Source organism: Polyergus mexicanus, unplaced genomic scaffold (genome assembly GCF_030449975.1).
Source record: "Polyergus mexicanus isolate NDT 795.1 unplaced genomic scaffold, iyPolMexi1.0 SCAF_22, whole genome shotgun sequence".
Taxonomy (NCBI): Eukaryota; Metazoa; Arthropoda; class Insecta; order Hymenoptera; family Formicidae; genus Polyergus; species Polyergus mexicanus.
The window spans coordinates 4,587,788-4,611,021 of NW_027223342.1; the positions used below are offsets into that span (position 1 = coordinate 4,587,788).

General features: G+C 39.3%; 1 protein-coding gene and 1 long non-coding RNA gene across 4 annotated transcripts; both read right to left on the reverse strand.

The window, feature by feature from the left end:
* Positions 1–7,734: 7,734 nt before the first annotated feature.
* Positions 7,735–20,686, reverse strand: LOC138942252 (uncharacterized). Of its 3 annotated transcripts, none has more exons than XM_070312354.1 (8): positions 20,512–20,686; positions 10,909–11,230; positions 9,975–10,119; positions 9,814–9,893; positions 9,587–9,664; positions 9,249–9,347; positions 8,965–9,066; positions 7,735–8,867 (listed from the first exon to the last, which is right to left on the reverse strand). In XM_070312354.1, exons 1-8 carry the CDS (start codon positions 20,599–20,601, stop codon positions 8,566–8,568), a joined length of 1,218 nt encoding a protein of 405 aa, XP_070168455.1. In that variant the 5' UTR covers positions 20,602–20,686; the 3' UTR covers positions 7,735–8,565. The 3 variants fall into 3 exon arrangements, with proteins under 3 accessions (XP_070168455.1, XP_070168454.1, XP_070168456.1); XM_070312353.1 differs by having other exon boundaries at positions 9,240–9,347; XM_070312355.1 differs by having other exon boundaries at positions 9,240–9,347; positions 10,909–11,139; positions 20,512–20,628.
* A 107-nt stretch (positions 20,687–20,793) lies between these two features.
* On the reverse strand, positions 20,794–23,082 carry LOC138942253 (uncharacterized). The gene is made up of 5 exons (XR_011448280.1): positions 23,006–23,082; positions 22,706–22,869; positions 22,505–22,600; positions 21,000–21,258; positions 20,794–20,857 (listed from the first exon to the last, which is right to left on the reverse strand). It is a non-coding gene; the product is annotated as an uncharacterized lncRNA (long non-coding RNA).
* Positions 23,083–23,234: the final 152 nt, after the last annotated feature.

The following is a 23,234-nucleotide window of genomic DNA, read 5'->3' on the forward strand; positions in this document are numbered from 1 at the left end:
CTGCGCGTACAGCTCAATGGGCGGCAGTCCCGCAAGTATTGAGGCCGTCGTATGCGACACCGTCCGATATCCGCGGATAACTAATGGCGACCCGCCGAAAGATTCGGTGCAGCAGCGCCTTGCTGCGCCTACTCGCCATCAGGGCATCCGCCCAAACAGGTGACCCGTAAAGGGCCACTGCTCGGACGGTTGTCGCATATAGACGGCGCACTCTGCCATCCGGTCCACCCAGATTAGGCAGCAGGCGGCTCAAAGAGTGAGCTACCGCCTTCGCCCTGGGGGCCAGGCGCGCAAAGTGCCCGTTGAAGCTCCAGGTAGCGTCCAGGTAGAGACCCAGATATTTCAACTGAGTGGACCCGGACGGAGATGCCGTCCACCACGACACGAGCCGCTTCCGGGGGGGCGCCGTGCCCCCTCCGGTGCAGGAAGAGCGCCTCGGATTTGCGAGGCGCCACCTCCAGGCCCATGCCGTGGATCGCACGAACGACGCACGCCACCGCCACATTGGCTGTTCGCACAGCTTCCCCCCAGCTAGCCCCCCGACCTGCACGATGGTATCGTCGGCATATCCGACGATGCTGCAGCCGGGGGGGAGGGCGGTGTCCAGGACTCTGTTGTACGCGAGGTTCCACAGAGTGGAGCCCAAGACTGACCCCTGCGGAACCCCGCAGTACATTCCCCTTCCGCGCAGGAGTACACTGTTGTCAGTGTACTCTAGCCGCCTGTCCCGAAAGTATGCCTCCAGGATTCCCACTAGGTAGGGGGGGAGGCCAAAGCTGACAGCGGCCTCCCTCACCCTATTCCAGGGCAGGGTGTTGAATGCGTTGCGGATGTCCAAGGACACCGCAACAACAACCCTGCCCCCCTCCATAATGGACCCCGCGAGGGATCGCACGCCAAAGATCGCGTCAATGGTCGATCTTCCCCCGCGGAATCCATACTGATCCTGGTGGAGATCCATCCCACCCCGGGACAGGTGCCGGACGAGGCGGTCCACCAGCAAGCGCTCCAGCAGCTTGCCCGCCTCGTCCAGCAGGCATATCGGCCGATAGGCGGAAGGGGAATTTCCAGACCCGCTCCCCTTTGGGGTGAGGACCAATCTGGCCCTCACCCAAGCTGGGGAGAAATACCCCTGCCTGAGGCAGCTCGTAAAGAGCCGCCTCAGGCGCTCGGACAGGTGGTCCAAGGCCAGAACCCAGACCCGGCCGGGGATACCGTCGGGGCCGGGGGCTTTATTGCCCCTCGACCTCAGTCGACGGATTACCCCGGCCATTTTGTCCCCCGTCACCTCCAAGTCCTCGGTCCATGGAGCGGCGGTTTCGGGTCCGCTGCCGCTCGAAAACGGGGGGCCCTCTAAGGGAAAGAGGGCCCCCAGGACTTCGTCGAGGACCTGGGGCTCGAGGGACTCCGTCACCGGGGGCGCCCATGACCTCAGCCTGTTAAGCACAAGCTTGTAGGGATGCCCCCATGAATCCGAGTTCAGGGAGCGGAGCAATTCGTCCCACCCCCTGGCCTTGGCCGGTCTGATCGCCGCGCTAAGGGCGTTCCATGCGACTCGGAATCCCTCATACGCGGAGGCCGTCCTCTCGGCGTCATTACGACGGCGAGCCCGGGTGAAGCGGCGTCTGGCGGCCACTGAGGAGCGCCGTAGCTCGGCAATTTCCTCGCACCACCAGTACGCTGGCCTCCGTGGGCGGGGTTTGGTCCGGGGCATCGCGAAGTCACACGCATCGCGTAACGCGCCCCGGAACCAATCCTTCCTCCTGTATCCCCCGCCCTTCACCCCCCGGGCACGGCCAGTCGGCCGCGAGGACGGCCGCAATCAGCCTGTTCGAGTTTAGCTTTTTGAGGGCCCATCTCCGTGGCAGGGCATCCCCCCGGCCCTGGGAGCGGCTGAGCACCCCGTGGCGGATGGCGGTAAGGACCACCTCTATATACAGGTGGTCCGATAGTGTCTCGCACTCCGTCGCCACCCGTCAGCTACTAACACGCGCGGCAGCAGGGGTGGCCCAGGATAAATCCGGGACCGACTCCCCCTGCCATCTCACGAGGGTGCTCCTCGACCCTGTGTTCAAGAGACACAGGCCAAGTGCCGTCGCCCAGTCCTGCAGGACCTCGCCCCTGGCGTCCGTGAGCCGGGAACCCCAAGCGTTGATTTCGCGTTGAAGTCCCCGGCCACAATCACCGGACGGGGCAGTTGGCGGCGATATACGGCCGCCACCCCGTCCAAAAACGCCTCGTAATGGGCGAGATCCATATTCGGGGAGATGTAGCATCCCACAACGGAGATGGGCCCCCAACGAACCGCCACTACTCCCTGTCCCGCCTCTATGGGCGTACAGCAGAGGAGTAGGGGGTCGTTCCTTCACGTGATCGCGACAGAGCCCGCCCCGTCGCCAATCCAGCATGGACTGGCTTCCGGGACTCGGTAGGGCTCCGCCGCGATCCCCAAACCGCAACCACGCTCCGCCAGGGTGTGCAGGAAAAGGTCCTGCGCCCGGCGGGCGTGGTTGAGGTTTGCTTGCAGGAATCTGAGGGCCGTTATTAATTATGACCCCCAGGTTCGGCCATCATCACCTCCACTAATGAGGTGGGAGGTGTGATGGCCACCGGCCTGGCCCTCGGGAGCCTTCTCTCCTTGGGGGCCTCCGTGGAGGTCCCCTCGTTGTCCGCTGCCCGTTTACGGGAGTCGGACGACCGGTCGTCCGTGATCTCGACCAGTGTGACTGGCCGAGATCTTTCCGGTGGGGGGGGGCCTCGGGCGCCCCGCGGTGGCGGGTCTTTTTTTTGGGGAGGGGAGCATCGCGCGCCCCCCACCCTGTGGTCCGCCGGCCGGCCCAACTCCGCGCAGACGGGACACCTCACGTTGCTAGCGCAATTTCGCGCCAGGTGCCCCATCTCGCCGCAGCGGTAGCAGCAGCCACTGCGGTCCACCCGGCTGCTGCAGTGCTGCTGGACGTGGCCCCGCTCCAAGCATTTATAGCATTGGAGGGGCCTTTTCTCCAGCAGCTCCGCTGCGACCCTGGACCATTTGATTTGGATGGTCCGCGCCGTGGCCACGGAGTTGGCCGCCTTCAGTGGGCACTGGGCCCAAACAGTGCCCATGCCCTTGGCCGGGAACTTTGTGTCCCCGACCCTCACCTCTTCCGGGAGGCAACCGCCTATCCTGGCAATGGCCGCCGCGATCTCCGCGGCCGTCAGGGAGCGGTCGAGCCCCCTGAGCCGCAACTCGGCCTTTCTGATGGGGCGAGCGAGTCGCACCCCATTATCGTCCGCAAAGACGCGACTGAGGTCGAGCATTAGGGCGTCAGCCCTTTGCGCGGCGGTCGGCCCCTCCTTTTCGCCCGACCCCGGCAGCTCGACCACCATCGCGCCGTTGGCCGCCTCCCGGATACGGAGGGAGTCGATCCCCAACTCATGGAGATCGACCTCCCTCCTCGCCCTCGTTAGGGCCTACTCATACTCCCCGTCTGGGCACGTGATTGTCACGGCCGCCGTACGGGGGGGTCTCCTCTTAGTGGCAGTCCCTCTGGGAGGCTGCCGTTTGCCCTGCTGCTGGCGCCCTTCTACCCCGCTTTTGGACGCGGGGGGGGGGCGGTAGGCATTTTCTGCCTCGGGGGCTGAGCCGGTTGTCCGTTGCCAGCCCTCTGGGCCCTCCTCTCCTACCGCCCCACGACCCGAGACTAGGACTTGTCTTGGCCCCAGGCACGCGGCGGCGGGGGAGGGGGCCCCTGTTCCCACGGCGGTCGCCGGGCACCGCCGGCGGGCGGCATCTGCCGTCCCCGGTACCCACGCGCGGACCCCGCGGGGAAGGGGGTGGGGGAGGAGGGGGCATCGTGCCACTCTCCCCTCCCGATCCACACTTTTTCTTCCTCTTCTTCCTCCTCCTCTTGCCCTGCCCCGGCGCAACGGCACCAGGGGGAGAGGAGGAAAATCGCGAACCGGTGGTCGAGGGGCCGGTGCGGGGGGCAGTCCGGGCCCACCGCGTTCCAAGGCCCTCCGCAGGCCAACGATTTGCTCGGTATACCAAGTATGCCAAGCCCGTGCGCCCTCGTCTATCATCCCGGGGGGATATCCCTCCGGAATGAGGGCCGTTTTACCCCGCAAAGGGGGCCTCTCGGCCACAAACCGCCGGCCGCTCTCAGGCGGCCGGCGGGACGTTGGGGACTTAGGTCCCCCCCCCCAAACGTTGGGGACTCGCGTCCCTTTCCCCCAGCTGCTCGCATCACTCTTACAGTGGTGTCGAGCTTCTCGACCGATCTCACCCGAACGGCGCCCCGCGTTCTCTTGCGGAGGGCCTCTTCGGGCGAGTCGGCAAGAGGCAGCTTGAGGGAGGGCTTGGCGCGGCGAACCGCCTCCAATTCCCCCCTCAGAGCGATGGTCTTCTTTTGGAGACCCTCGTTTTTCTCCGCCAGGGACTTCAAGTCCCTGCGCAGGAGGTTCAGTTCTCCGGGCTCTTCCATGCGCTGGGCCCTATCGCTGAGGGTCGTCGCAGTCACCCTGACAGCTGCGGCAGCCCTCCTCAGGTCCCGCACCAGGTTGCCCTTGAGATTGCTAGAGATGGCGGCAACCCTTTCAATCTTCCTGGCAACCTCAAGGCCCTTCGCGGCAACGTCCGGCGTGGGGGCGAGGCCCAGCTCCTCCGCGCACTGGCCCTCGTACATCTTGATCTCCTTGCTCGGAGGGGGGATAGGAGAGTCCTCCGACAGGGCCAGCTTGGCCCTCTCATCCCTCTTTCTCTCCTTTTCTCGAGGCCTCCCGCTCACGCTTTGCGTCGGGATCGACATACTCCCCGGTAGTAGGGGGTCTACCCCTCCCCCTCTTAACGGGGAGCCCGTCGGGACCCATCCCGGCGAGGGACTCCTGCGAGCCCTCGCTGCTGCTGGCGCTGGCATATGGGGTTCCCTGCGTTGACGCAGGGGCCCCACCAACTCCTTCCTCCTTGGACGTCATTGTGACGTCGGGGCCTCCGGGGCGAGTGAGACTCGCAGCCCGGGACCTGCTCTCATCCCTGTGGTAAGGGTGAGCTCTCGTAGAGGAGCTCAACCGGGACCTCGACTTTGAAGAAGCCGGCCCGGGCCGAGCCCTCACCCTTTCCTCCTCATCAGCGGCGATAACCGTTTCGCCCGCAGCGCTCGTCGACAACGCCACGGGTAGCCCGTCGTGGGATGACGACGAGAGGGAAGCCGGGACTGGACTCCCGTCCCGCCGGCCGCTGTGGGTTCCGAGGCCCACTGCGGCGGTAAGTTTATTTCCCTTAGTTGTACTCATCATTGTCGTATCAAAAAAGGTGGTTTTATTTCGGTGTTTTCCTTCACCTAGGCCAGTTGGCTTCGCTACGCCTGACGAGTCTGGCCTACCCGGGATTTTTTATTGAGGTTACCTTCCTCTCTACCTCGCTCGGTTCAAAGAATCGAAGGGTACTCCTTCCTTATGTGCCCGAAGGCACGTCCCACCAACAAGAAATAAGAAAAACCCCATCCTACCCTTAACCCCAATACCCGACCCACATAATAAAAGAAAAAACCCACCCAGACCCAGAAACCCAATTAGTGTTTTTTAACGAGGTTTTCTCCTCGGCCGATGCGACAGCGCGTACACTGCCGCTAACGGTGTCAGCGCACCGGGTTTGATTCGGAGTTTTCCTTCTCCTAGGCCGGCTCTTAGATCCCTTCCACCTACGCATATTGCGCAGGCTTCAGGGGAGCCCTCACACCACGACAAGATGGCCGGCCAGCGTGAGGGAAAAATGAACAAGGCCCCTTGGCTCGGGCCGCCCATCCTGGACCCCCCTCTGTTCGCCGGGGGTCTGAGCTCCATGCGGTGCCATCCCCGTCTCAACACGGGAAGCCCGCCCCTCCCTTCTTTCTGTCTCCGCTTTTTTATAGTGGGGTGAGACAGACCCCCACTAGGCGGACGCCTGTGTTGGCGGTCGGGTCGCCACCCGCAACGAGCCCCCCGTAAGGTTCCTTCCCCCGGCGAAACAGGAGAGGAAAGGCAACCCCGATTGGCTAGATCGGGGCACCGACTCGCGCAGGCACGTGCTCTCCCACCGGTCAGGCCACGCCATTTGACAGGGATATTTGCCATGCTGAAATATCCCTGCACCGGCTGCATCCGAGTTTTTATACGAGGGGGAATGCAGACCCCTATTCGTAGGATGTCAGGCTTTGGGGCACAAGGCGCGAAGACTCGAGTGTTATTCCCCTTCGGCCCTCCATCGTCCCTACAACGTGTCCCTGCCTCCGAGTTTTTATCCAAGGGGGAACGCAGACCCCTGGGGGTCGGATGTGTTGCATCGGGACCAAAGTCCTTTCGCACCACATCCTCCTCATACCACCGATGGCCATCGTCTTATACAGGGAAGCCGCCCCTGTACTCCGCTCCGTGTGTTTATCTTTCGGGAACCACCCGGCACGGAGCTCCTACCCGGACCCCTCATACGGGGTTGAAGTCTACTCTACCGGGAAGACGACTGCTCCCGGGTGGCTCGTCCAGCCGAGGCCGGACGAGTGGCCTTCACTTGGACACAGTACAATTGGACACGGTGCAAATGGACACGTTACAAATGGACACGAGATTGTGCACACGGTTCAATTGGACACAGTGCATTTGGACACAGTAATTTTGGATACAGTAGCTTTTGGACACATAAGAAAATACGCATCGTTTACTTGGACACCGCTCAATTGGACACTGTTCATTTGGACACCGTTCGTTTGGACACAGAAAGATGCGCACCGTTCATTAGGACACCGTTCGTTTGGACACCGTTATTTGCCCACCGTTCGTTTGGACACCGTTCATTTGCCCACTGTTCGTTTGGACACCGTTCATTTGCCCACCGTTCGTTTGGACACCGTTCATTTGCCCACCGTTCGTTTGGACACCGTTCATTTGTACACAGAAACATGCGCACTGTTTGTTTGAATATGTAACAGATGGAGAGAAATAAAAATCATTTTGGGAAAATATAATCAGTATTCTTATAACACTTTATACTGGTAAATCTATGTAAAATATGAAATCGTGAAAAGGAGATACATTTGAAGGTTATAATATCTGTCAAAATAAAATATATTCATACTTATATATCTCTCTAATTGAAAGATACTGATGTCACTAATTTTACATTGCTTTTAGCACTTCGTTTAGCCTTTCGCATATTTGGATATCATATTGTGAAGAGACAGATAAAAGATGATATAATTTGGGTATAAGGATGGGTGTAAAAAATTTATCGGGACATAAAAAGACATTATATAGTTTTATTCATTCGATAGAAAAGATGTGTTATTCTTGACCAACTTTTATTTTGTAACTGTTTTACGGATAACAGCATTGGTATTACATATTTAGATGTTATAAAGAATGAATATTTTACGATATTTATACCACCATTAAAAAAAAATGTAACATTCGTAGAGCGCTTGGCATTATAATTGAAATAGTTTAAAAAAGAATTAAAGTATTTTCGGCACCACATACATTATTTGTACAAAGTAAAATCTCTATATGTTAATTGAATCATATGTAATGACTTAAAGTAATTGGAAAAACTATAATTACTATAATAGTATGTATTTTGAAAGATACAAACGATTACTCTAAAACATGAACAGGAAACAAATGAAAAATTTATTGTTATCAATCAACTTGTAGCGAAATGTTCGAAACGGTCGGACAAAACAAATAATACGCATCATTATAGCATTTATACATTTACATTTGATTGATATCGCGTTTTCTACTTACGTTTATTTAGACAATACTGGAGTATCAGTATTAAATGTTTATACGATACGATAAAACAATGTTTTACGATGTTTATGTCAATACTTTATAAAAATACAAAATAAAATCACAACGTTCGATATAATATGTAACAATATTATAAGAAAAAAAGTTAAAATATCTTTGGCACAACATACATTTACACAAATTTAATCTCTATATGTTATATAAATAGTATCTTTTGACTTAGAATAAATGTAAAAGCTGCAATTTCTATAATCATACGTCTTTTAAAAAATACAAACGTTTACTCTAAGACAAACAGAAAAAAAATAAAAAATGTAACGTTACGAAAATGCTTGTAGCTAATTGTCAAAAACAATCGGATATAATAAATTATACGCATCATGTTCACAATGACATTCAGGTACGACAATATGTTTATACATCTGGTTAATATCACGTTAACCGTTTGTCATCATTTTTGTTACATAAGATCGGAAGAATTACCCACCAATCGATCAATCAAGAATCGACCAATTTCCAAATTCATATTGTTACATTTTAAACTTATTGACATATTTGTAACTCATTTTAATGCCATTGACATCGCAGTTTTTAACTAGTTATTAAAAGTAAGTTATTAACTCCGCCCGTAAGAAGACGCGTAACTAAATTATATAAATATCAAAATATCTTTCGAAAGTAAATAAAATTGCATCTCACTCTATGTCTATCACAAAATAATTTTTTCCTCAAAGTAATATACGGCGTTTTTTTAACTCTTAGACTTAAGTCTGTTTTTACGTAAAGATATGTTTGAATCATATTTTATGGTTTTCTGACTCTTACATAGTTTTCATATATTACATTGCATATCGGACATCGATTGGCTTCGAAACGTTCGATACATGGGGAGCAACAAGCGAGATGACCGCAGGGTATGAAGACGTGTGTGCGCTCGTTAACAAGACACACCGTACAAACGTCTATGGAAGATTTTTCTTCTGAAGTAGTTTGATTATCCTCCAGATTCCAATTCACAATATGGAACGGAAGGTCTTCTGAAGAGGCATTATTGTCAATTAAATATAAATATTCATCTTCCGGCACCTCGTATATCGATTCATCATCTGTAGGGAAATGACGAAAATTAATAATATTGTATATACGGATCGAAATTAATTTGAATCTATCTTAAAAAAAAAACTTGAACTGCTATGTAGTTACTTGGTATTTCAGTAAAATTATTGTCTGAATTAGAAGTAATATTTGTTTGAGGTTGCTCGTGTGTTATTGTCTGTATATCTGAAGAGTTTTGTCTATCATTATCTGAAAACAAATAATTTTTACACTTTTTTATTCAAATATTTATTATGTAAAAGTATGAACAATATATATACAAGAATTGTGAACAATGTTTTAAGGTTTGAAGAAAAGTTTCCAGATATTTGTAAAATGATTATTATTATGAATTATTATTATAAATTATTTTGATAAAATACTTTTATTACTTGGAATCGTTCCAGATACATTCTGTATCTCTCTTTGTACGTGTTGATTATGTAAATTTCTATGTGTGGATCGAGATCTGCGTTTGATATTTTGCCTTCCTGAAACAAATAAAATAATCTTTTAAGATAAGTGTGCACTATAAAATTATTATAAAATTAAAATTTTTTATTAATTTGCTGTTTATATTTTTAATTATATTAATGTATATATATAATATAATTTCAAAAATTTAGCAAAGCGTTGGATATTTTTTTTGGTAAAGTATTAAAGGAATTTGAATGGATTTGATAAATATATTCTGAGATATAAGGAAAATAGGTAAGGCAATAATATTTACTTGTCTGGAAGGTTTCGTTCAAATTATCCGAGAACAACTCCATGTCTGCAATATGTTCATCATTTGTTAATATAGCATCTGAAAAAAAGAAACAATTATATGCATTTTCGAAATAGGTCTGTCGTGATAATAAATAATTTTATTTTGTTTTAAATATCATAAAAATTGTAACACTATAATATATATCTGATCATAAGTATGTTATATTGTAGATGTAGTATATTTACCTTCCAATGATGCCAATTGTTCCATTTGAAATATATTATTGTTCGTGGTAAACATTAATAAAAATTCTTTCAATGACAATCTTAAGAAAATTAAAGTTTCAACATATAATTATTTATTACTCAATTCGATACATAAATAATTACCAAACAATAAAAGATACCTTTGATTAACAAGATCCTTTTGTGCATTTATAATTTTAGAATCAAGTTCTCTATTTGCCCTTGTGCGAAGTCGTCGAGGTCGAACACCATTGTTTAATCGACGTAAATCTAATTCTTGATCAGTAATTAAATGTGACAATTTATCTAGAAAAAGGAGATAGAATAATGTTAAGATATAAAACGAATTAAAAAAACATATAACTTATTAACAATGATACAAGAAGAAAGAGAGTATATCGTAATGGATAACTCAGTAGTAAAAGCCGTCGTTCTAAAGAAAAGAAAAATCTCGTTTCTAAATGTGGAAAAATGCTACGTTTAATTTTGAAATTGAAGCCACATTTGTACGTCAAATATAACATATCGCACATGTGTGACACGTGCTTTATGATAAAAATGCTTTAACCATAGACCAGTGTCACGTATACAGGGTGTCCTAAAAATAACGGACTTCCTCTTAATGGCAGATTCCTTAGAACATTTCAAGACGAAAATCCTAATACAAAAATGTCGAGGCTATAATAGTTTTTAAACGGGAAGCGATTATATTTTACGAATGACAGGGCTGAGATTTCGCGCGCTCAGGCACGACGAAATAACAAGTGAAAAAAGTGCTCTGAATGAAGCGCCTTTTTTCTCCTTGTTATTTCGCTGTACCTGAACGCGCGAAATCTCAGCCCTGTCATTCGTAAAATATAATCGCTTCCCGTTTAAAAACTATTATAGCCTCGACATTTTTGTATTAGGATTTTCGTCTTGAAATGTTCTAAGAAATCTGCCATTAAGAGGAAGTCCGTTATTTTTAGGACACCCTGTATAATATTGTACATTGTAAAATATTTAATTTGCTCATTTCATATAATATGTGCATGAGTATAATCGCGTACGTATTATAGAATTTCTTAATAGAAAATATTTTAATATAAATATTACCTAAAAACGTCCAAACGTTAATATTCCTCGTTCCTAATTTTTGCATTGCAATATTATGAAAACTTTCTACTATGTTGTTAGTACGTACAGGACAACGATAAGTACTAATTTTCGATGCCATATTTGACCAGGTAAGTCTCAGATATGATATGAATTGTAAAATATCTGGATATTCAGTAGAAAGTAGGTCAGCTTCAGTTTGTATTATTAATAAAGCTTCTTGAAACATATCTGGTGGTAACAAAGGCAATGTCATAGTCATTGAAAGTACCATTTTTGGAATATTTGAAAGGCGTAATTTTCGCCATTTACGCAGTACAGCCTAAAATAAAAAAATTTAATTTAATGTAATAAAATTTTTCATATTTGTTACGACTATGATCAATCAAGAGACTAATGTGTTTTTGTCAAAGTTATCGATTCAGCACATTTGTAAAATTGTCTGAACCTTTTTTTTTACTTGAACATAAGTAGTTGTAAAATTAACATTGACAAAATCATGAGAAAAAATAGATTAAAAAAAAAGATTCGACGTCAATGTTGGAACTATTTATTGATTGTTCGAATAAAAGAGAAGTGTTTCGACAATTTTACAAGTATGCTGAATCGTTCATAAATGTCATTTTGTGGATTTGTTTTTCTATACTAAAAAAGAACTCTATTAAACTCTATATAATGTACATGTGTGTGCGCGCTCGCGTACATACATATAAATACACACACGTGTGTACGTATATAAGAAATTTTTTGTTTTTTTCGATATATATATGTATACATACACATAAGAATTTTTTAGATTTATGAAAATTAAAAAATTTGTATAGTCTTTCTTTTTGTTTCACTAATTAATTTAATCTATTTCTCTATTTTTTCCTACAAATATATATTATTGACAAGTAAAAATTGATAATTGTTTAAAGATTTCCAAAAAAATGTCCAGAATATGCATACATTCAAGTGGTTGAATGCTTGCGGATGAAGTGAAATAGATGATGTTTTGCATATTTGCATTTGTTCATTTCGATCCTAAAGATGTCAAAAGAATCAATAAAAAAATAAGATTAAATTTTGGAGCAATCTCTTCAATAGCTGTTCTAAATCCAATAACATCGATCATTTATAAAGAAAATAAATCTTCAAATATAATAAAAAGGAAGTTGCACGACAATAAATGCGAAGTTTACTCAATAACTTTCGATGGTGCTTCTTCAAATATAAATATGTGTACCTTCTAAAGAGCTAATTTTTATTGTGGACTTAAATTTAAGCCTTATTTCATTAATCCAATAATAAAAGGAAAAAAAAAACGTTTTGTTTTTTTTTTATTTTTATCACATGATAAAATTAATGAGGAATATATTAGAAGATAAAAAAATATTAAAAACCCGAAGTAGGAAAATGATTGAATGAGATCATATTAAAAAATTACAGAAATCTTAAAATGATGAGAGTTTAAGAGCAGGAAATAAAATAACCAACAAACATATCAATTATTAAAATAATAGAATAAATATGTGATTAACAATGCAAACCCTCAACGAAAGTGTCTATAAATTTATTTTTTTGATGAATTTACCTCATGAAAATGTAAGAGCTAAGTTAAAAAATTGTTTCGAGAAAGCTTATTTTTGTTTACAATTTAATAATATTGGTGAGATATTAAACTGCAAAAATAGATTTCAAAACGAATTCAATGCTCCTTTAACGAAAAATAACTATTTGATTTTACAAATGCACACTGATAAGTTTGAAGAATATATTAATTCATTATGTGTTAAAAATGGTATACCTATTTCAAATATTCATCATAAAACTGGTTTTTCTTGGTATTATTTGTTTAAGTTTCCATTATTTAAAAAATTAAAGACTTTACAACTGCCATATTTATTAACATATAAATTGTCTCAAGACTATTTAGAAACTTTCTTTAGTGCAATAATCTCTCTCTCTCTCTCTCTCTCTCTCTCTCTCTCTCTCTCTCTCTCTCTCTCTCTCTCTCTCTCTCTCTCTCTGGAGAAGACGTGTCAAACATCGCTCCGCAAAAGTAATAACTTTTAAACGGTTAAATAGTTACGGGGAGTGATAGAAAGTTATTCAAGTCATAGCGGCATAGACCGGCATTAGCCATGAGTGTTATCTAGCCGGGATATGCTGTTTTGTGGGCGTGAGAAGTGCATTTTCTGTTTGGGACACCAAAGTCTCACACGGAAGGTAGACATTAAAGGTGGACACAAAAGTGCTGACGTGTGACAGTGGAACAGAGGTGACTGATCGCTTACGCTGATATTTGCGGTTTCGGCCGATAATTATCGGCATGGACGATGAATATGCTGAATATCGATGCTCGGCATGTAAAAAGACAATAAAAAATCAGGTGGTAACATGCAAGTCTTGCTATCAGGTGAATCGAAGTAAGCTGTTTTACCATCCAGGATGTGTAAGCAAGCATAGGATTTACGATAAAAATCAAGAATTGGTACCGTGTTCTGGCCCATTTGACAGATTTACAATTGAAAGTGAAGCAGACATGAAGAAGGCATCGGCAGTGGCCGGGAGTGGCAGGGACAGGCTAGGATCTACAGGATCTACAGGTTCGTTTACGACGCCAAGTAGTGGAAATAAAATATCAGGAGCGAGTGGATCATCGACTATTGACGTAAAAATAGATTGGCTGGTAAAAGTTGTAAAAGAAATAAAGGATGAAACAGCATGTAAGAAGGAAATTAAAATGATGGTCAAGGAAATAGTTAATGAAGAATTGGGAAATGTAAAGCAGGAATTGCTGGAAGAGCTGAAAAGAATGATACAGGGAGAAGGAAGTGGATCAACAGGAGGAATACAAAGGAGCTATAGTGAAGCGGTTAAAGAGAAAAAGAAAGAGAATGTTATAATTATCAAACCCAAGATTCAACAAGAGAGTGAAGTTACAAAAAAAATTGATAAAAGAAAAGGTAGATATCAAAAACATGGCGATGGGAATAACGAAGCTAAAAAAAGGAAGCAAGGGAACAGTGATCATGGGTTGTGAAACTGGAGAAGAAATGAAAACGCTGAAAGCCACAGTGCAGGATAAACTAGGAGAAAATTTCAAAGTTACGGAATCACCGCAGATGAAGCCTAAAATAAAAATTATCAATGTCAGCGAAGAAGAAATGAGATTGGATGATGATGACTTAATAACTACAATCAAGAAGCAGAATAGAATTGATGCAATAAATGATGGATTCCAAATGCGAATAGTAAAGAAAATAGTTAAAGAAAAAAGAAATGATAGTAATCAACTTAGAAGAAACGAAAAAGAAGAAGGTTCGATAATAATTGAAGTAGATGAAGAAACGCATGAATTGATGTTAAAAAAAGGGAAACTAAATGTAGGATGGAGAAAATATCCTATATTCAATCACATTAATGTTAAAAGATGCTTTAAATGCTGGGGATACTATCATATTGCAAAAAACTGTACGCGAGATGAAACATGCCACAAATGTGCGGGAAATCATAAAGCGATTGAATGTACGGCAACAAAGAAAAAATGTGTAAATTGTATGTTTAAAATTCGAACATACAACCTGAAGATAAGTGATGAACACGACGCCCTTAGCCCAGAATGTCCAACATTTAAAAGGGCGATACAGGAGGTGAAGAGGAGAGCCGGCTGGGAAGATGCGAAATAGCAACTACAGAAGGAAGCGGAAATAATATTGTATATAAACGCGCAAAGTTTGATGGCGTATAAAGATGAGATACAACATCAGATTATGAAGAAAGTAAATCCAGCATTCATAGCGTTATCAGAGACAAGATTGACCGCTGAAATTGAAGACAGTGAAGTGAACGTGCCAGGTTATAGTATAATTAGATGCGATGCTGAAAATAGAAATACAGGAGGGGTTGTTTTATATATAAGGAATGATGTTAAATATGAAATAGTATTAGTAAAAAAATTAGAATCGAATTGTTGGTGTGCTGCGATTGAGGTGAAAGACAAATTGTATAGAGGAATAATAATGGTAATATATCATTCACCGAGTGCATCGCATGGTGATTTCGTGAGATTTCTGGAGGATATAATAGAAGAGTTAATAATACGGGGAGAATGTATGGTAATAGGAGACTTTAATATAGATATTATGTTAGATACAAGGAAGTTACAAACGACAATGTTGAGCTTAGGCATGAAACAATATGTAAATAAACCGACGAGAATTACGAAAGATAGTAAAACAATTATAGATTTAATTTTTGCTAATAATAAAATAGAAGTGCAGGTAATGCATGAACCTAAAATAACGGACCATGCGTGGCTAAAAGTTGAACTGAATGCGAATAAATTTGATAATAAATACAGAGAACTTAGTGTTAGGAATTATAGAGAATTTAATATAGATGAATTTATTAAATTAGTGGAAAATAAATTAGAGAAAAACCAAGATATGAATATCAGTGTGAGAGCGAAGAAATTTGTTGATAGTATAGTAAATGCGTTGGACGCTACAGCACCTAGAAAAAATTTTAGAATTCCGAGAATATGGGAAGGGAAAAAATGGTTTTCGGATGAAATAAGAGAAGCAGCGGCCAAAAGGGATGAGGCATATAGGAAGGCATTGTATGATGACACGGAACAAAATTGGTTGCAATTTAAAATTGAAAGAAATACAGTAGTTAAATTAATTAAGACAAAGAAGAAAGAATATTATGAAAATATGATAGATCTTAATAAAGAAAATCCTACATCTATGTGGAAAACACTAAAAGAAATAATTAGAGGCGAACCAGGAGGTAAGAGGGAAGTAGAGAATATAGATTTTGAAATATTAGACAGTACTGAAGGATGCAATATAGCAGATAAATTTAATTTATATTATATACAAAGTATTAATAGTATAGTAAAATCTATAAATGGGAGTAAAACTGGAAATGCATGTAAAAGAATTATTTATGTTATTGAAAACGAGGAAATTATGGAAAATTTTGAAATGATTAGTATAGAGCATTTACAGGAAATTGTTATGGGACTACCGAAAAAGAAAGGTACAGAGAAGGGAATAACTAGCGATATATTAAAGACAGCATTTTGCGTAATAAAAGAGGAATTTGTTGATATAATAAATAATTCTTTGAAGGAAGGTTGCTGTCCAAAAGGTTGGAAAACGTCTACAATAATACCGATTCCAAAAGTAGAGAAAGCTAGAAAAGCAAGTGAATTTAGGCCTATAAATATGTTACCAATATTTGAAAAAGTGTTAGAACTAGTAGTTAAAAAGCAAATTGAAACATATTTAGAAGATAACTGTATTATAACAGAACATCAGTCGGGCTTTAGAAAACAGTATTCGTGTGAAACAGCGATTCAAACAGTCATTGATGAGTGGAAATTGATAGTTAGTGAGGCAAAAATGGTAGGGGTAATTTTCATGGATCTTAAGCGAGCCTTTGAAACAATAGATAGAGAAAGATTATTAGAGAAATTATATCAATATGGAATTAGGGGAATGGTTATAGAATGGTTAAGATCATATTTAAAGGATAGAACACAACAGGTTCAATTTAACAATAAATGATCTAAATTAATGACCACAGAATATGGAGTACCGCAAGGATCTGTATTAGGACCTTTATTATTTATAGTATATATAAATGATATAATAAAAATCTGTCCAGAAGGATGTAGTATAAAAATGTTTGCAGATGATACGTTAATATATGTAACTGGAGAAAGCAGCGCGGAATTAGAGGGCAAAATGAATATGGCATTTACTATAGTAGAAGAGTGGATGAATATAAATAAGTTAAAAATGAATGCAAGAAAAACGAAATATATGATTGTTAGAAGTATAAGAAAAGAACTGCGAGGTAATATAACATTGAAATGTTTGGATGGAACTGAGATTGAACGTGTGGAAATAATGAAATACCTAGGCATAATTATTGACGATAGACTACGATTTAAGGACCACTGTGATTATATGCTAAAGAAAATAGGGGAAAAAACGAGTTTTTTGAATAGAATAGGTAATTATATATCGGCATACACTAGATGTATTGTATATAAGACAATTATAGCACCTCACTTTGAGTATTGTGCGACGCTGTTAATTGATATGGGAGAAACACAGCTGAGTAAATTGCAAAAAGCACAAAACCGGGCCATGAGGATCATATTGCAATGTGATAGACATACCAAAGTGGAGCGTATGCTGCAAGCGCTGCAGTTTATGTCCATAAAACAGAGGCTATATTATAATGTGTGTATATTTATTTTTAAGGTTTTAAGGAACATGTTACCGGAGCAATTAAGAAATAGGTTAGAAATTGTGGGAAATGAGAGTGAAAGGCAAACACGACAAGCTGGGGATATTGCAATAAAATATCGCAGAACAAGGAGTGCGCAAAAGAGTATGTTTTACGAAGGAGTGAAAATGTATAACGCCTTGCCAGCTGAAATAAAGCGGAATGAAAGAATTGTGCCGTTTAAGCGAATGTTAAAGGAGTATATTGTAATTAATGTAAACTAGATTTGTATTACAAATAGCTGAGAAAGCTAATAAAGATCAATCAATCAATCAATCTCTCTCTCTCTCTCTCTCTCTCTCTCTCTCTCTCTCTCCGTGGAGGATTCAAATAATCCAAGTGCTTTACAAATTGAAAGTGTTTATAGGCGTTTGTTAGTTCATCATGAGCTACGCGAATTTAAAAATGGTAATTGTCTATTTGATGAAATAAAAATTTGGCACATTACATCTCACTTAAAAAACTTCAAATATCTCATTGGAAATCCAGAAAGATTGAATAAAACAATTAATTTTGATCAATAATATGTAAAATCGCTATGGGATTTGACCCCATATGTCGATAACGTTGTTCAATATATTGCAAGATTCATATCTCACAAACTTTCAAATTGTTATTTGCAATATAAATGAAGGTCAATTAATAGGTACTCAAATACCAATATTGTCTATGATTAAAAATTGATGACCTTATTTAATACCGTTAAAGAATGTTTGTTTAATTTGTCGCATATCAGAAAAAATAATTAGAGAACGTTTAAATCAATTTTTAAAAATTGATAGTAAAAATACGTTACTTAATAAGATTTTTAATAAAATAGGTATTCCATTTTCAAATGAAACGATGGATAATCATGTACTTACGCAGAATATATTAGATAATCATCGCACTCAATTATGTAAATATATGTATAACAGAATTATATATTAATATAAGATTATTTCACGAAGCCAAGAAAATGTCACAAAAAGATAACTATCTCCAAACTAAATTTACTAAACTTATTTTATTTAATAATCAGTAATGTAATCTATATTTGTATTTACCTTTTTATACAAAAAATAAAAATTTTCTTGTAAAAGATATTGCTATCAGTTTACTTTTTTTATGTTATTTATAGAATTTTTGCAAAAAAATCAATTGTACATGACATACATGATAAAAAAAATATTTTGATCTTAAAATTGAAAATAACAGGTCAAATAAGTTTCTGAGAATTTTTTATATATTTTTTAACAAAATTTCACTTTAAACGGAAACCCCTATTTTTCATTGATTATTCTTGTAGTTTATCTTGAGAGCTTTTTAAAACACTACAATAAAATATTTTTTCATTAAGTATTTTTCGAGTTATTTTATATCTTAATCTGACACATCTTGATATAAAAAATAAAATATCTCGTAAAATATTTAGTTTTCGATAATCTTACCATAATACTTTTATGTACAGAATAATGAGACAAATCAATTGTTTAAAAAAACAAATAATTGTTTAAAAAAAACTTTGTATATAAGTATATTTTCTTAAAAATAATTATTTTTTTTATACCAATTGTGTTATACAAATAGCGTTTTGAAAAAGTCTTAAGAAGAGTTATAAGAATATACAATAAAAAATAAGGGGTTTCATTAAAAAAAATAAAGTTGACCTTGAAATGACTTCTAAATTTGACCTCAAGATCAAGATCAAGATTATCATCAAGTGCCCCACATTAAATCCTACTACTTTTGTATTTAACATTTTTTTCTATATCTCACTCCTTCCGAGATATTTCAGGGGTCCGGGACTTTTTCCCACCCTGTATAATATAATGTATATATTTTACTTTTAAAAAGCTTCTTTCTCTTCTTCGATGGAATAGCAGTTTAACGCAGAATTTAATGTTAGCGCGTTGTCAAGCGTTCCTTCCATTACACCGATTTTTAAACACAATTTTGCGTAACTGTATCTCATTAACTATTGAACCAAATAATTTAAAACTTGCACCACGTGTTGATTATTGAGTTGTGAATAACCTCCTACAATGGCAACACAAACGAATCAAACATTCGGAAATGCGAAGCGAGACTCGAAACTTAATTGTTCGACAGTGTATGTATATATACTGGGTGGCCCATTTTAATCCATCTAGTCGAATATCTCAAAAACCAAGCCCGGAAGAGAAAAATGTTTCAAACAAAAGTTGTGTGGCTTCAAGGGGGCCATAAGATGATGACAATGATTTGACCTTGGAAAATCATTTGAAGGTCATGTAAAGGTCAACTTTAAAATCTTAAATGAAAACCCCCATTTTTTATTTAGTATTCTTGTAGCTGACATCGTGAGCTTCCCAAAACACCATAAGAAAGTATTTTTTTATTAAGTACTTTTTGAGTTATTTTATATTTTAATCTGACATATTTTGATATAAAAAATTTAATATCTCGTAAAATATTTAGTTTTTGATAATCTTACCGTAATACTTCTATGTACAGAATAATGAGACAAATCAATTAGTATAAAAAAAAAATTGTTTTTAAGAAAATTATTTACAATGTATTTTTTTAAACAATTATTTGTTTTTTTGCATCTAATTAATTTGTCTTATTATTCTGTACATAGAAGCATTACGGTAAAATTATCGAAAACTGAATATTTTACGAAATATTTTATTTTTTATATCAAAATATGTCAGATTAAAATATAAAATAACTAAAAAAGTACTTAATGAAAAAATACTTTATTATAGTGTTTTGGAAAGCTCTCGATGTCAGCTACAAGAATACTAAATAAAAAATGGAGGTTTCTATTTAAGATTTTAAAGTTGACCTTCACATGACCTTCAAATGATTTTCCAAGGTCAAATCATTGTCACCATCTTATGGCCCCCTTGAAGGCACACAACTTTTGTTTAAAACTTTTTTCTCTTCCGGGCTTGGTTTTTGAGATATTTGACTGGATGGATTAAAATGGGCCACCCAGTATATGTACAGGTTTATAGCGTTCTTCTATGCCTTCCGGTTCTCACACATCGTATACTTATGATATACAGGTTTACGGGATCTACAATTTAACGCCGATTTCGAACGGCGTTATAAGATAATGGCCAAGAACTATTCTATTTGCCTTGCTATTCCATCGAAGAAGAGAAAAAAGTTTTTTAAAAGTTGTCTAGTTCTGTCGGGAATTGAACTAGAAAAATTCGGTTTTGTAGCCCAGTACTCTGTTTACTATGCCACACGCTTCGCTTATACACGCGCGCGCGCGCGCACGTCTAATATACTATTATATTAATGAATGGTTATATGTATCTAAAGAATGATTATTTATACCTGATTGAAATGGAACCAACATCCAGTTAAGTTAGCTCTAGGAAACTTCTTATTTAATGATTTTACTGCAGCCATTTCAAAATCGCTCATAACGAACTTAATATTTTGTTCAAGTTGTGGTATCAGTTGTGTAATTTTGTTCCACAAAGCATTATACAAAGTTGTTGTACGTGTATCACATAATACGAATAATGTTGCAATACCCTGAAAAGATTAAATTATTTATTTTCGTTATCAATTTCTGATGCTTAAAAAAACTGAATGATTTAAATAAATATCTGACCGTATCTATGTATCGTATATGTACAGAATAAAGTTGCGCAATATGAGGCTTGCGTGGGAGAACCTTAAAAAAGATACATAAAATAATTTTTATAATTAGACTCAATATTGCTCTATATGTTACCACAATCTTGGCGTATTGTTACAACATTTTATAAAAATTCATATAGAATTTCTTAATTACAAAAAGAGGCAGTTATACTTACAGAAAAAGTTCCATCCACATAGATTTCAGTAGTAGAAGATAATGCTTGTAGTAAATAATCAGTTGATAAAATAATTGCAGTTTTCCCATCCGTTGTAATTATGTTTTCTATATAGATATTTTGCATAATGCTAGAGTGTATTAAAATATCATATAATGATGCCAAAGTCTCAGGTACGGACGGCCGGTTTTTTATACGTTCACGATGCATGCTACATCTCATAGATGCAAAACTCAAATATTGTGCTGCATCTGGATTACTAGAAAGAAAAGAGATATTATAAATATAATGCACTATTAATACAAAAACCGTAATAAAAATCATACAAACATATAAATTGATTAAATTTTATAATTTTTGAATGAGTTTTATTTATTCATTGTGGCTAACAGTGATCAAGTACAATAGAAAAAATTTGTATTAAATTTTTACATATAAGATTTTAAAAATAATATAAAATTGAGTAGTAACATGTTAGAAATTGGTTTAGCCAAAAAGGAAGACATAGAGTATATTACTAAAATAATATTTTAGGTAATATCAATAGAAGTAAACAAACAAGTAAAATAAACAGTTGTGATATAAATAAAGATAAGAAATTTAGTCAAAGTTTCTCATTTGATAGTAATATATGTCTTAATACACACAGACTCAACTGTTTCTTTACTGTTAAATAATAAGTAAAAAAAAATACGCCAAGTATATAAAAAAATCCCAACTTGTACGTAAAAAAAGTTTGATATCTATCCTTAAAAAATAACTATAAAAAAAAATTTTCCTTGAAAAATAATTTTCATAAATAATAAAAAACTAAAAAATGCTTTTCCTGTAAAAAGTAACTCTAAAAGATAAAAATCAAAAATCAAAACTAAATATGAAATCAAGTTAACTAGCCAAGTACATAGAAACAGTTTAGTTTGTAATTTGAAATAATATTTGTTTGATAAAATCAGTCTTGCATTTATAGAAATATTATAGATTTTCTCGAGAAAATTTAAATGCGCTTTTTTTATAGAATTACGTTGTTATGTCCCCTCCCTCCCAAATAAATATTAAATGAATACTTTGGCTTCCTTTGCATACGTGTATTATTATGATAGCATGTTGCAATGCGAGATATATATTCATAAATTTTATGAACATTATCAGAGAGAAATCACTGACATTATTATATTTTTGATTATATAGTTGTGAAATAAAACTTGTGAATTCCTACGATTTTATCAAAAATGTAATAATGTCAGTAATTTCTCTTTGATAATGTTCATAAAACTTATAATTATATATCTCGCATTGCAACATGCTATTATAATATTACACGTGATTCAATGTGTTGAAATTTGTGAAACACGAATACCGAAAATAAATTTAAGCTATAATTATAACTATATAATTATAGCTTAAATTTATTTTCGGTATTCGTGTTTCACAAATTTCAAGCTATTCAACACATTGAATTCAACTTCAGTTCAATCACTTAACATAAGAGCAAAGATTCCCCTTACCCCATTATAAATAGTAAATATTTCTTTTACTTCGACAGTTATTAATCGTTTTTATGTCCATCCGAAGTTAAGTGCTTTATGGTCACTTCCTTCTATCTATGTGCAATGAAAAGAACATAATTTTAATATTTAATTTAATTTACATATCTGGTTTTATATGTGCTACTGAATGTTTTATATGTGCTACTATATTGTACTTACTGTCTGTTACTACCAAATCTCTATAACCCAATATATTACGTTGTTTAGCAAAGTTCTTCAGCTGGGATTGCATACGGTCTTATACTGTATGCAATCCCAGTTGAAGAAATCCCAGCTAAAAGTATACCGGCCTTCTTGAAAGGATTGATTGATTTTGCTTTATCCTGCAAATACGCGCTATAATTTAGATAATATTCAGATATAATCAAGAAATAATATACTTATAAAACAATAAATAAACATATATAAGCAGACATATATGTATAAGCAGATATATATCCAAAATTTCAATCTACTTACTCGATAGGACCAAATATATTTTCTGCAGCAGATTCAAATATAACATTAACCTTATAATGTTATTATATCTTGACGTCGCGATGCTACCGCGTACAAATACTGTAGATATTAATACGTTCAACTTCGATTAAAAACAGGCAATACAGCGCACTAGCGCTACCACGCGGCCTGAGTTGTTAGTATTTCTTTAGTAGAGGAGAACGCTGGTCTCGTAGTTAAGTGGTTCGTG